A 14,296-nucleotide genomic window follows, 5' to 3' on the forward strand; every position below is an offset into this window, starting at 1 on the left:
GATTTTTCCTTACCTGCTTTTGCTTTTAAAAATAAAATTTATTTATTGAGAAAGTCTTTTAATAAAAAAAATATATTTACAAATAAAAATACAGATAAGATAACTGAATAGTTTTTCTGCCAAACCTTAAATGACCTATATCTATTTAATTATTGTGATAAGACTTTTTAGCTCAAAACTGCTTTTAAATCCAGTGTGTGTCCAGTTGTGACTAAAAATGCGATATATGCAAATCACAATAAGCCCAGTTACAAATGAACATAAGTGAATAGCGACCTAGATATGCCATGTGTGGTCTTACTTACTCTACAATCCAACAGCTTTCACAGCAATATGTTTTTGCGAGCTTTCACCGTAATTTCATGAGCTTTCCGTAACGTTTAACATTCATAGTTTTAATACTTTTCATTACACTATTTTAGCGCTACAATAAATGCGATCTATAATTTATTAGGCTTCATCTAAATTAATTTACTCTTCAGCCCAAGTGCTTTCACAGCAAAACGTTTACGTGAGCTTTCAGCCTAATAACAAGAGGTGTCATTAACTTTCTTGTTATTTGAATGCGCTTGTTATGAGATTTTTAAGTTTTAAATATTAAATGGGCACATATTTCTGATATTTTGTTAGTGAATTGAAGATGTGAGCTTTCATTTTTTCTTTATCAAATACGTAAAGTTTTGTTCCGTTTAATTAAATATTTACTTTTTTTATATTTTCAAAGGAAAAACTATTTGGAAAATAATATGCCAGAATTTTTTGATTGAATTTTATAAAAATGTAAGGGAAATTTTTAGAGAAGAGTTAAAAGAGTTGCAACTATAAAAATAAGGATTTTTTATTTTTTTAGGAGATCTAAGCTTCCATTTTCTTTTTGTGACTATTTAGCTCTAGGCCGAGTTCTTCCATTTACTTCAGGGAATTTGAGGCGATCTGTAAGCCTTAATTTACTTTTTTACGGTTTATACTTGCAGATGTAAGCTTTCATTTACTTCTGGAATTTTTGTGTGAAGAAGTTCCTGAAAGTAAATACAATTTAGATTTACTATAAAGTAAATACTTTATCTAGTCTAATCTAGATCTAAATTTTATTTACTTTGAGGAACTGTAGCTGAGATTTATGCTTTCATTTACTTTGGAGATTTTGATTTTTTAATTCGCTATGGATTTAATTTAATTTTTTTGTAATTTAAAGCGATTTTTATGTACTTCTGGCAATTTCAGCCGACCTGTAAACCCTGATTTATTTTTTTTTTTTGTAATTTAGCGCGAATGTAAGCTTTTATTTACTTAACATTTACATACTTTTGGCAATCCATTTATTTATTTTTTCATTTTCATTTGGAGCTTTGTTTACTTTTTTGAATTTTATGGCAAATTAAAGTTCCATTTACCTTTGGAATCGTATGCTTTCATATAAATTTGACTTTTTATGTCAACTGAAAACTCTCGATTATTTACTAAATAAAGAAAAAATATTCAATATTTAATTAGGGTTTTCACAAGTCTCATAAAGTTATAGGTTATAACGATTCGAAAACATATCATTGAGAATTGTAAATGCGTAAACTCATTTTTGTATGAAATCCAACAACAATTTTTTTAAACAAGTGTAAAAATTTATAATTTTACGATTTTACGATGCTTTACGACGGGTTGTGAGTACCCCAAATATGTTTTTCGTCAACTTAATAAGAGCACTTTGCCAAACCAGCTTAGCTTTTCCAATTTTAAAACACTTAAGCTATAAATAAAAACTGAAATCTGGTCAAGACACAATAATATGTTTTTTTTGCAATTGAAACCTGACCTCATATGTAAACAAATAATAATTTAATTTTTACATACTTTTCAATATTTTTTTTTTTTTTTAATCCATAAAAGTACTTAGACTTCAATTATTTTAAGTGCATGTATACATAAGTACATACCTTTATTTGTCTGCAACATACTCACCCAGCAAGCCACGTCTTCAGCTATAAAAAGTGCATTTTCACTAATGCTTTCAAGTGTTTGACTAGTGAGATGAGCTTTTTATGAATTTTTACGCATTATTTTACTTAATGCCAATCATCATATAAGATTATATATATATATATATGTATGTATAGGCATGAGGCATTACTAGATTATGCAATTGTTTTTAACTCGCGCTGCGTAGTTGACGGACGCCACACCCTGCCAAATACCACGCAGCATCAAAACAAATCAAAAGATATTTTCTATATTTATATGTGTATACATGTGTAGTCTCAATGTCAGCTATAAAAACGCTTACATCCAAGCGCATTGTTGTGGTAAAGTGACTAATAAACTAGCTAACTGGGTAAATAGCATTGTAATGAACCCACTCGTGGCGCGCGGTTGGCGCTGTTTGTTTACATACATATGTACATACACACATATTAAAAGTAAAAATATAGCAGTAGGCAGCTGTATGGCTAATCATACTCAACTGACAATTGTGTGGCTTACTATTAACTTTTTGCTAATAATAAAAGGTTGTAATATATTTTTTTATATTTTTTTTGGGCATTGTGAAAGGACGCAAGCAACTCTCTAATGAATCTTTTCACATACAATTCATATATATACTTATTGAAAGCGCAAGTGTTGAGCCCATAAAACTTAATTGAAAGTATCACTTCAACTTCACTTTTTGCCGTTAGTTGCAAGCTATGTAATACATACACTAATGCTTAGATGACTTAAGTAAGAGTTGCGCGAAAAATAAAACAAACACCGCTAATTATGGGACTTAGAGCCGCCGCTGCTTTCAGTAAACGCTAAATAAATATAATTTATAATAAGCGAAATATCTGAAAAATTCATAAATGCGCATACGTTGTTGCAAAAAAGTAACTGCACACCTTTCTCATGACAAGCGCAGTATTTGTGGTATGTTAATGGCATTGAAAATTAACCCAATCGCATTATATGTGTAATAATATGAATAACAATCGTGTGCAATGTAATAATATAACAATCATTTGATACTTATACATATGTATACATTTGTATACATACATATGTATATTCACGTAACTGTGTCGCTCATTTTGTGATTCATCAAGCATTACTTGCAACTTGTTTGTGATATTGTCTCAGATAATTGATTGACAATACATTAAAAATTGCAAGCAGCAGTTGATTTGCTGCCAAAATGGTTTTTATTGTATAAAAACGCAGATATGTGAGTTATGAAAAAATTGTTTAAAAATATGCATCAAAAGCGACCTTGATATTCGCTTTCGTAATGCAAAAGATTAGATTGAAGACACAAACTTTTAAATGTTGCAAGCAGTTTTGTTGCTATAAATGAACGAATAATGAGTTTACTTAAATTTTGCTAACAAAAAATATTATTATAGATATGCGTTGGCTATAAACTATGCCATCCATTTTGAAACCATTGCGAAAAAAAATATATATTTTTTTAAATTTTGTTCGACGATTGCGTTATCATATACATTTTTACCATACAAGAAGTTTTTATGAATTTTGCTAAATTTTTTTGATAATTTTTTATCATCATTTAAGTGAAAATGTTAATACATGTACATATGTATGTATGTATATTAGGGTGTTTTTGTTTTTTTTTAATTATTAATTTTTTTCAAACCCGTCATGAAATTTCCTTGGAAATACCCTAAAAAAAATGCCTGAAAATTTGAAACCTTAATATTAACATTAAGAACTGGACCAAGGCAAGTAAAAATTTTTCATTGAAAATACACGACAAACGTGATTTTTTATCTTTAAATTTCTATAGCTCAGAGGCAGTTTATGGCATCGCTTTGACTTTAGACACATATTCCTCAGAATTAAACACTCTACAAAAGTGTTTAGTACAACAAAGTCGTAACTCACACCGGCGAGGTAGTACGGGGCTCTAAACCTGAATTTTCCATGAAATTCGATTTTTTTTTGTATATATCTCGTAAATGACAGGAGCTATAGAAAAAATGTACATGACAAATTTGTAGGAAATTTTATTTGCTATAAAAAAGGTTTGAGCTCAAAATCGCTATCATTAATACTTCCCGAGATATTCGGCTTTTTAAGTAAGGCTTTATAGAATTTTTATAGATGATATGTATTTATTAAAAAATCTATGAAAATTCCATCACACGATTGTCGTGTATTTTCAATGGAAAATTTTTACTTGCTTTAGGGTATTTCCAAGGAAATTTCGTGACGGGTTTGAAAAAAATTAATAGTACAACAAAAAATAACACCCTAATGTATGTATATACTTCGAAAATTTAGCTGAATTTTCATTTTAGATTTTTGTGTGTAAAGTTAGCTTGAAAAAATATTAATAATATTTAAAATTTTATATTTCTTTCAAAGGAAAATATCACTGTAGATTGTTTAGTTGGCTGAAAAATATAACGAATATTTGGTGTATTTTTTTCGAAAAATGTATAAGAGTACTCTCTTTAAGTAAATCAGTATTGAATTTCTGTAAATGCTGCTAAGCCATATTGTACATTTATATATCTCTATCTAAAGAAAAATATTTTTATAGAATTTTTAATTGGATGAAAAATTTCGTATCTCAATTTCAATTTTTTTCCAAAAATGTATACATTTTTATCTTTATGTAAGTAAATACTGATTTCTATATATATTGTGCTAAGCTATATCTTACATTTTTACATTTTTATCTAAAAGAGAGAGAGAGAGAGCACTTTTGTTCTTGGTTAAAAAAATTTTCAAATCAATTTCGTTTTTTTTTCGAAAATTGTGTTATTAAATGCTACACTGAGTAAACCAAATTTTTGCTAGACATATTTAAAACTTTTATATTTGCATCTAAAGTAAAATATTAGTAAAATAATTGGCTTCATAATTTTTATTATTGCATATCACCCTCAAAGTTATAATTCTATTTTATATTACGAATATATATGTTTTTTTGTTTTGTTTTATCAAATAATAACTACTGCTTTATTTACGGAATCAATCTTGATCACTTTTTAATTATGAATTTTTTTTTGAAAATAAAATTTGAATAATTACTGTTTTATTTACGAAATCAATTTTGAACACTTTTTTAATTATGAATTTTTTTTTGAAAATAAAATTTGAATAATTACTGCTTTATTTACGAAATCAATTTTGAACACTTTTTTAATTATGAATTTTTTTTTGAAAATAAAATTTGAATAATTACTGCTTTATTTGCGAAATCAATTTTGAACATTTTTTTATTATGAATTTTTTTTTTTGAAAATAAAATTTCAATAATTACTGCTTTATTTACGAAATCAATTTTGAACATTTTGAATATTTTTTTAAAAATAAAATTTGAATAATTACTGCTTTATTTACGAAATTAATTTTGAACACTTTTTTAATTATGATTTTTTTTTAGAAAATATTGTTTGAAAAGTTACTTCTTTTATTTAGCTGATTATAAAAATATTCTAAAATTGTTTGTAATTTTTAGTTTAAAAATTAAAAATGAAATATAGATTAAAAATGTTTAAAAAATAATTTTTTTTATCAAAGTTATTTTTTTTTAATCAAAGTTTTCACAAAGAGTAATAGTTTTTAAATATAGATTAAAAATGTTTAAAAAATAATTTTTTTATCAAAGTTATTTTTTTTTTTAATCAAAGTTTTCACAAAGAGTAATAGTTTTTAAAAGAAGAGACAGAAACGTTTATTTAAATTATTTTCTTTAAAATTTTAATTTAAGCATAATATAAATATAAATTTCACTTTTATACACAACTTAAATTACGCTTTTATCAGAAATTTATTTCGAAAATTATTTGCAGAATTATATTAAAAACCATTAATATTACTGTTACTATTGTTTTAATTTATAATTTAAATTCAAAGTTTAATTTAAAAAAATTTAACGCAAAAGAAAAAATATATTTTTTTATATATTTACACAAAAAAAAAATACTTTGTACTTTTACTTTAACTGTACTTAAATTTTATTAGCAAAAACACAAAATTTTTTAAATTTTAATTTTTTGCCACTAAAATTTAAATTTGTATAGAATTTATACTAAATTTTAATTATATGGCTTTTTAAAGTAAATTTTTTGTTGAAATATAAATATATAAATTTTAAATATAATTAATAAACTTTTTTAATTTTAATTTTAGCACATGATAAAAACACTAACTTCGCTTTTTTAAATAATGATATTATTTTTTCAAAAAGAAATACATTAAAGAAGTCATATTTTTAGTTTTTAGCAATAATGTTAGTGTCCAAATATTTTAACTTATAATTGTTATTTATTCACTTCACTATAATAAACAATTACCCATACTATTTTGAAACAAATTGCAAAAATATATAATAAATATTAATAATATAAATAATTAAAATGATATTTAGCAATACGTTTAGTTCTAAAAAAATTTTAATCCATAATTTTATATTTTAAAATAATCAATAAGTGCTGCAAAAATATCTTCAAACCAATTTTTGCCATTTCACAGCCTCTTTAAAAACACCCTTATATATAGCATTTTTAAATTATTTGCTTAAAAATATTTTATGCTATTTAGTATTGGTATTATAGTTGTTTAAACACGAAAGCTTACACCTTACCTTTGCCGCCACACACGTACATACATATGTACATATATTCAAATAAAACACAGTTAACACAAAGCAAAAATTATTTTTATTCAAATAACAAACGACTGTTTAATACTTTTATGTTTACTAACGACTTTCCTGTTGTTGTTTTTAATTAACACACTTGCAGCAGCAACTGCAAAATATATGGACTTATTAATATTGTTGTTTTTAGACTTGCAGGGCTATTACCGCCACTTGAAGCAGTAACACCAATACACACACACACACAAATGAAAATTAAACACAAACAGATTTCGCATTAAAATGAAGTTGCAAACCAAAACAATATGTTTAGCACACACACAACACAAAAAAAAAAAAACAAAGAAAAAACACAAAAAAATAAAACTGTGCGACTCCCTTGCACAACTTCCAGTCTCAAGCACGCATATCCGCCACTTTCCTTTCCTTATGCAAACCCTGCCGTGCGCACAAACAAGAAAAAAACCATCTCGTGTCCACTCCTCCAAATTTCCCTCCAACCAACAGCATACGTAAATAAAAATCGAATCTTTTGCACGAAATATGTATCTGTATGTAAGCGCTTCGCATTGCCGTACTAACGCGCTTGTGTTCCAACGTCTTTCAGGTTCGCACACCGACTGCAACGACGATTGTAACCGCCACGGCGCAGACGCGACGACCGGTGCTGAGCGTGCGCCGACGCAAGATCAATTTGCCGAACGCTTCATCAGGTATAGCTTACCAGACGGCTACCACGTCGTTGCAGACGAGCCAAACGGCGGCAGCAACTACAACTACAGCTACAGCTAATGCGGACGCTTCAACCAAAAGTGATGAGCTGCTAATAATCACAACGGAATTACCGACGACGACCTTTAATAAGCAACAACTACAACGTAATCGTAATAAACTGGTAACACCGGCCGCCACAGCAACAACAACGGACGATCTAAGCGCACCAACAACAACACAATTTACAGCAGCAGCAATTACACTGAACAACGCCAACAACAATCAGAAGAGTTATTTAAATACAAAGTACAGAGCTAAGCTGGTAGCAGCTGGTTTGTCAACGATCAGCGCATCATTAGCAACGGAGACACCAAATGTCGATGGGGCAGCAGCGGCAGCAACCACAACAGCCAGCAATGACATCATACAGCAAGCAAATGTCAACACCAACACCAAACAACCGTCGACTGTGTTGCGCAGAAAATTCCAAGCACGACGTCTCATTACAACCACAACGGCAAGCGCCACAGACGATAGTGGTAAGTCACAATTAATAAACACAAGCGTGTGTGTAACAAGGTATGTGCATTTACCATAAAAGCGCTGATGTTTATAACTCTTATGTTGCTCCGCAACATGTGTCGGCAACACGTAATAGCGCCGAATGAGTTAAATACATATGTACATAAGTATGAATGGTGAAACACTGACAAGTGTTTGTAAACACATATATTGCAACATTTCATATAATCAATGACTTTAAAAGTATTCATAATAATGAACTTGATGTTTATAAACTCATATGTTGCTCCGCAACATGTGTCGGCAACATGTAATAGCGCCGAATGAGTTAAATACATATACATAAGTATGAATGGTGAAACACTGACAAGTGTTTGTAAACACGTATATGCCTTAGCAACATTTGTCGGCAACATTTCATATTATCAAGTGACTTTAATACCTATAGTATTCATAATAATGAACTTGAAAGCGCTGCTGAATGTTTATAAACTCATATGTTCCTTTGCAACATGAATCAGCAACATTTTACAATATCAAGTAACTTAAATACGTATACATACATGCATAGATATGAATTAAAAAGCTGAACTCATATGTTGCTCCGCAATATGTGTCAGCAACATTTTATGATATTGAGTGATTTGAGGTTATAGTATGTATGTATGCATTTGTTCATAAATATTTACGTGCAATTTCGACATTTATGGTTGCAAAGTTAGAAAACAATCTTCGAATAATTTTGTAGAATGCTGCCGTTTTGACAGTCCTTGCTCTGATAGATAGTACTCAGAAGAGTCAACCGGCGCAGTGAAAGCAAAACATCGCTATCTTTCATTTTGAACACGAAGTGCAATTAGTTCAACTCATCGGAACGGTGATAATAAGAACTATAGTGATAATTTCCTTGCAGAAACTAATAGCATCTCAACAAAGTTATTCTAAAATATCTATACTAAAACTAATTTCCTACAGGGTATACTACTGTGATCAAATTGAAAGGTGAATTTTATCCATTTTGGAAAAATCTTCCGTCGTGATGACCATCAGAGCCTACTTCCATTCAGCTTATATATCCTCAATTGAGTCAAAACGGTGTCCTCGGAGTGGTCATATGAATTTGCTGAGTAGCCATGAAGGTAAATCAGGCGAATACGGTGTTTCCGGCACCATATGCAGTATGAGGTGGTGCATTATCACACTTCTTTGTTCAATAAATTCAGACATAGTAAAAATAGAAGTATTCACTTTTAGAGCCTCACAAAACGACGCGTATCTCAAATACTAATGAATATTTTGATGTGAAATTTAGCATAGATGTCACTAAAAGTACTACCAATTTACAGAAAAAAAATTCACCTTTCAATTTGATCACAGTAGTATAATGCAACATACTCGTAAGCATAAATATAAGCGTAACTTTGAGTGAGAATGAGAACTGCATTCCTCTACCCTTTGCGCTTGCTGGTGGGAGGATACGTCCGAGGCTGGTTTTCATGACTTTACTGTGCGCCATTCCTTTGTATACAAAACAACATTCCGCTGTAAACTGCCATTAGGCATACAAATCACGTGCAAGTGTGCATTTTCATGCATTTAAGCAAGTGTATGTGAGCCAACAAAATACGTTTGTATGTACATTATGATACTTGAGAAAAAAGAAATACTTTAGAGCGCATAAACAGGCTTGATTTATGTTGATAAGACGAATATGCTATCTTAATATTTTTTTTATTTTTTTATTTATGTTGATAAGAGGAATATGCTATCTTAATAATTTATGCTTGAAATAGATTGGGAGCAACTTTTGGTAATTAAAACAAAACAAAAATGGTTTCAAGGCAGATATCCGACAATTTTGTTTTATATGTACATATATAACTCTGCATATTTTTAATATATTTTATAATAATTGGTATTTATATGCAACAGGCCTTGAAAACCCGCTCTTATTACACTCTTTCTCAAGTAAAAGTTGCTGAAAGATAATACTAGATTGAATTATAAAGATATTCTACCGCATATTTCACACATTAGGAACCAAAATAGCTTGGCGATTAATAAGTGTAATCATAACCGCCATTTAACTTCTTCTTCTTTGCTCCTTTCTTTCAGTAGGTCTTGTTGTCCCAAAGGCATGTGAATAACTCGACACTCTATGCTCTATATAACGAAATGTTATTTGATATCAAATATTTTGCTCTGAAACAAAATAAAAATTGTATAAAAGAGAAGAATACTCAGAAAGGTAACAGCAAACGCCTCAATTTTTATATAAAAATCAATCGGTTTAAGACCAGTAGGAGCTCTGCAAAAAACTTATAAAGGCATAGCTTTTTTTTCAGAAAAGGTTTTTAATGTATAATCAACAAGTAAGGAAGGGCTAAGTTCGGGTGTCACCGAACATTTTATACTCTCGCATGATAAAGTGATAATCGAGATTTCATTATCCGTCATTTACATATTTTTCAAATACCGTATTTTGTAAAGTTTTATTCCGCTATCATCATTTGTTCTTAATGTATTTATTATACAGAGACTGATGCCTTCTCAAATGCCTGGAATTCAAAATAGCGTTATATTGGAAGAAGGCGTGGTTGTGAACCGATTTCACCCATATTTCGTACATGTCATCAATGTGTTAAGAAAATATTATATACCGAATTTCATTGAAATCGGTAGAGTAGTTCCCGAGATATGGCTTTTGGTCCATAAGTGGGCGACGCCACGCCCATTTTCATTTTTTAAAAAAACCTGGGTGCAGCTTTCTTCTGCCATTTCTTCCGTAAAATTTAGTGTTTCTGACGTTCTTTTGTTAGTCGGTTAACGCACTTTTAGTGATTTTCAACATAACCTTTGTATGTGAGGTGGGCGTGGTTATTACCCGATTTCTTCCATTTTTGAACTGTATATGGAAATGCCTGAAGGAAACAACTCTATAGAGTTTGGTTGACATAGCTATAGTAGTTTCCGAGATATGTACAAAAACTTAGTAGGGGGCGGGGCCACGCCCACTTTTCCAAAAAAATTACGTCCAAATATGCCCCTCCCTAATGCGATCTTTTGTGCCAAATTTCACTTTAATATCTTTTTTTATGGTTTAGTTATGACACTTTATAGTTTTGTTTCCGCCATTTTGTGGGCGTGGCAGTGGGCCGATTTTGCCCATCTTCGAACTTAACCTTCTTATGGAGCCAAGAAATACGTGTACCAAGTTTCATCATGATATCTCAATTTTTACTGAAGTTACAGCTTGCACGGACAGACGGACGGACGGACAGACAGACATCCGGATTTCAACTCTACTCGTCACCCTGATCACTTTGGTATATATAACCATATATCTGACTCTTTTGTTTTAGGACTTACAAACAACCGTTATGTGAACAAAACTATAATACTCTCCAAAACTTTGTTGCGAGAGTATAAAATACTTATGCGCTCTGTTGGATTTTCAGAAAAAACACAGATGCTGTGCTCCTAATACACTACTCAACAAATATGAGAAAACATTTGCGACAAAAGTGCTAAGTATTTGAGATGTCGCGATTACGAATTTGATTCCGCAATTTTTCCATTACGTACAGCCATTTTTGTCATTTTAGTATATGGTGGTCCTTTGACCCCTACACCTCTTGACTACAACACAAAAAATTCTTCGCGTTAGGAAATTTTATCATAATTTTCGGTTTTAGCAATCCAAAATTTGCAAGAAAAAGCCTCTAACAACACAGTTGTAAAATTACTGTAAGGGGGTATTCTGGTCTAGAACCATGAATTTCAGGTAATTTTTAAAGTGTCGTAAAAAAAGGCAATTAATATTTTTACTATCCATTTTTTTATTAGTTATTTGTTAATTTTAGAAAAGTACAGAAAAAAATTAAAAACTAAAAAAAGTAAAAAATTTCAAAAATTATGAGCTGACGAAGTGGGGGGTCTCTAAAAATTTCCACGTGACCATACCCATGATTTCAACCTTCCTAGTTATCTGAAACCAAAAAAAAAAAAAAAGATTATTAATCTGGAATAATGTCGCAATGGCCGGAACTGCGGAAAAGTGGGAAAAATTTTTTTCACAAAATGGCGACTGCCTGAAAAAAAAGTTTTTTTGGATCACTTTTTCTGACTATTTCGAATTTTTTAAAAATAATAAAAATAAAATTTGGGGATGGGGCTAGTTCCAACCATAGACAAGCCTATAAAGAAGACTCTATAAAAATTTCAAGTAAATCGGTCCAGTAGAACCTGAGAAATCGTGGGTATCGTTCCGAAAAAGTCGGTTTTGAGAAAAACGCGTTTAAAGTTTAGGAGACAATTCTCGTAAACACGGACGCCACGTCACAAAATCTGCTGTATCTCCGAAAATAAGTCGAATTTTAAAAAATCCTTCTAAGTTCATATTTTTGAAAGTCTAAACTTTCAAGATATGCAAAAAAAAATCGATTTTTTCAAAATCCTCGACAAGAATACCCCCGTAAGCTAAGTGTTTTATCAGACCAAAATAGCATAGCCACGGTTGCCATATTGCACATAACTCTTGATCACAAAGTTTTCTAGATAAGCCAAGAAGCCTTTCGAATACTTTTAATCAGCATAAAACACGGGCCGAACTTAAGTCGATTTTGTGTTTCTTTATAATGAAACTGTATTTTTTTATTTAATTTGGCCATTTCATTAAATTTCACTAAAATTATTTACACTCTAAAAATATGATTTGAAGATATTCTTAATGTGAGTATTTCAACTTAAATTTTTAAGTGATGTAATTGACGTAATTAATCAATAACAATATATATTGGTAGATTGCCTCATATATACACCAATAGCCTTTTAATATTATGAGATACAATGTATCGCTTAAATAAACACCAATTGATTAAGCTTAGAAAAAGTTTGTTGACTACCCTTCACAAATAAATGAAATGCTTATCAATCAATTTTATTTATTTCATGTCAAATAGCCACTCACCAGTTGCAATCGAATGTGAGAAAAGCGAGATTTGAATTTTTTTCTGTTAAAAACTGCCTACTTTGTTGCAATTGTTGCCACTCATATTTCTCACTATCGCAAAATGCTTTTATTTGGGGTTGCCAAGGTGAACTGGCAGTAAAGATTTTCTTTTATTTTTAGCTTACGAAGTCTGATGCATTATGCATGCATGTTTAGTATATGTATATGTAAGTATATATGTATATGCATATAAATGAAAATATGTATTTAATATATGTAAACAAGCTGTTATTTGCAATATTTTATTGCCAACGGAAAATTATATTTAAATATGCCAATAAATTGGTCGGTGCATCAGTGCAACTTTTACTAAGTATTAGCAAAATGCCTGCAGTTATACTTTGCCCTTACAGTTGCTCATCACTTGCACTACACAATACAACTATTTTTATAGCAATCATAAGACGTTTTTAATATGAAACCAAGTAAAAGCCGGCAGCCAAATCAAGTTTCCAACTAGAACCATCAGAATAAGCAAGTCAGCTGACTGTCTTATTTCAAACAAGTTGCTAGCATTTTGACGTTAATACAACCCATTAGAACAGCGCTCTAAAATTGGTAAAAGTCTGACATTTTTCTACCTGGTTTGAGACAAGAATTTCTAGTTGTAAACTGATATATGTATGTAAATACTTCCTGATTAATTTGATGACTCTGTGCACATATGTAAATGCACATATCTTTAAAGGAAAAGAAGAGGCGACGAAAATTCTCTATAAGGATGTTCAACGCCCCTTCAGATACCAAAACGTAACATACTTTTTTATCAAGTTTTAATGTTAAGGATTAAGTGGTAACTAAACTAAATTTCTCAAAGTGTCATTCAAAGACAGGCTCGATATAGTGGGACCACGTACCAAACTCTGAGTGGGCAGGTTTTTAAGCATTTTGCATGCTGAGTTCTATGCCATTAACAGATGTACAAAGATTATTCAACAGAAAAACTATTATGGAGAACGAATTGTCAATCTCAGTGATAGTCAAGCGGCATTTCAGACAAAAAATCAGACACTGGAGCGCATAACAATGCTTAATGGGTTACCTTGGTATCCTCGAGTATAAAACAGCCTTTTTTCAACAATTTTTTTCTCATATAAACAATGAAATATTTTATTCGAATTTTTTATTGTTAGAAACATACACTATTAACAAAGAAATTTTGAAATTTTTGAAAAAAAATATTTTAAACTCGGCAATTGCGACGAAATTTCCGGCGACCCCTCGGAGAAAGATGCGCCCGCTCTGCTTAGAGGATCATTTAAAGTGAAAAAAGCCTTTTAGTTAACACCTTAACTTAGAACTTGGTCGAAGGAAAAAAACTGAAAATTTGTTTTTTGGCAGGCATTTTTACAAAAAAAATGAAAATTTCACCAATTTTTTTTTTTTTTTCAAATAGTTGTAATCGAAAAAAACCTTCGTCCAAGTCTTTAAGAATTGTATCTCAAAGACTT

The 14,296-nt window shown here is 30.3% G+C and overlaps 2 protein-coding genes across 2 annotated transcripts in view; one reads left to right on the forward strand and one right to left on the reverse strand.

Annotated features, from left to right (window-relative positions):
- The window catches only part of LOC126759340 (uncharacterized), a 134,416-nt gene that overhangs the window by 117,617 nt on the left and 2,503 nt on the right, over positions 1–14,296 (forward strand). The window contains exon 14 of the mRNA XM_050474074.1: positions 7,159–7,851. Within this exon, the coding sequence (XP_050330031.1) occupies positions 7,159–7,851 (693 nt within the window). The remainder of the gene's footprint in view (positions 1–7,158; positions 7,852–14,296) is intronic.
- LOC126759164 (frizzled-3) overlaps positions 1–14,296 on the reverse strand; it is a 485,412-nt gene that overhangs the window by 39,673 nt on the left and 431,443 nt on the right. The gene's annotated exons all lie outside the window — the stretch shown is intronic.

This window comes from Bactrocera neohumeralis, chromosome 5 (genome assembly GCF_024586455.1).
Source record: "Bactrocera neohumeralis isolate Rockhampton chromosome 5, APGP_CSIRO_Bneo_wtdbg2-racon-allhic-juicebox.fasta_v2, whole genome shotgun sequence".
In the NCBI taxonomy this organism is placed as follows: domain Eukaryota; kingdom Metazoa; phylum Arthropoda; class Insecta; order Diptera; family Tephritidae; genus Bactrocera; species Bactrocera neohumeralis.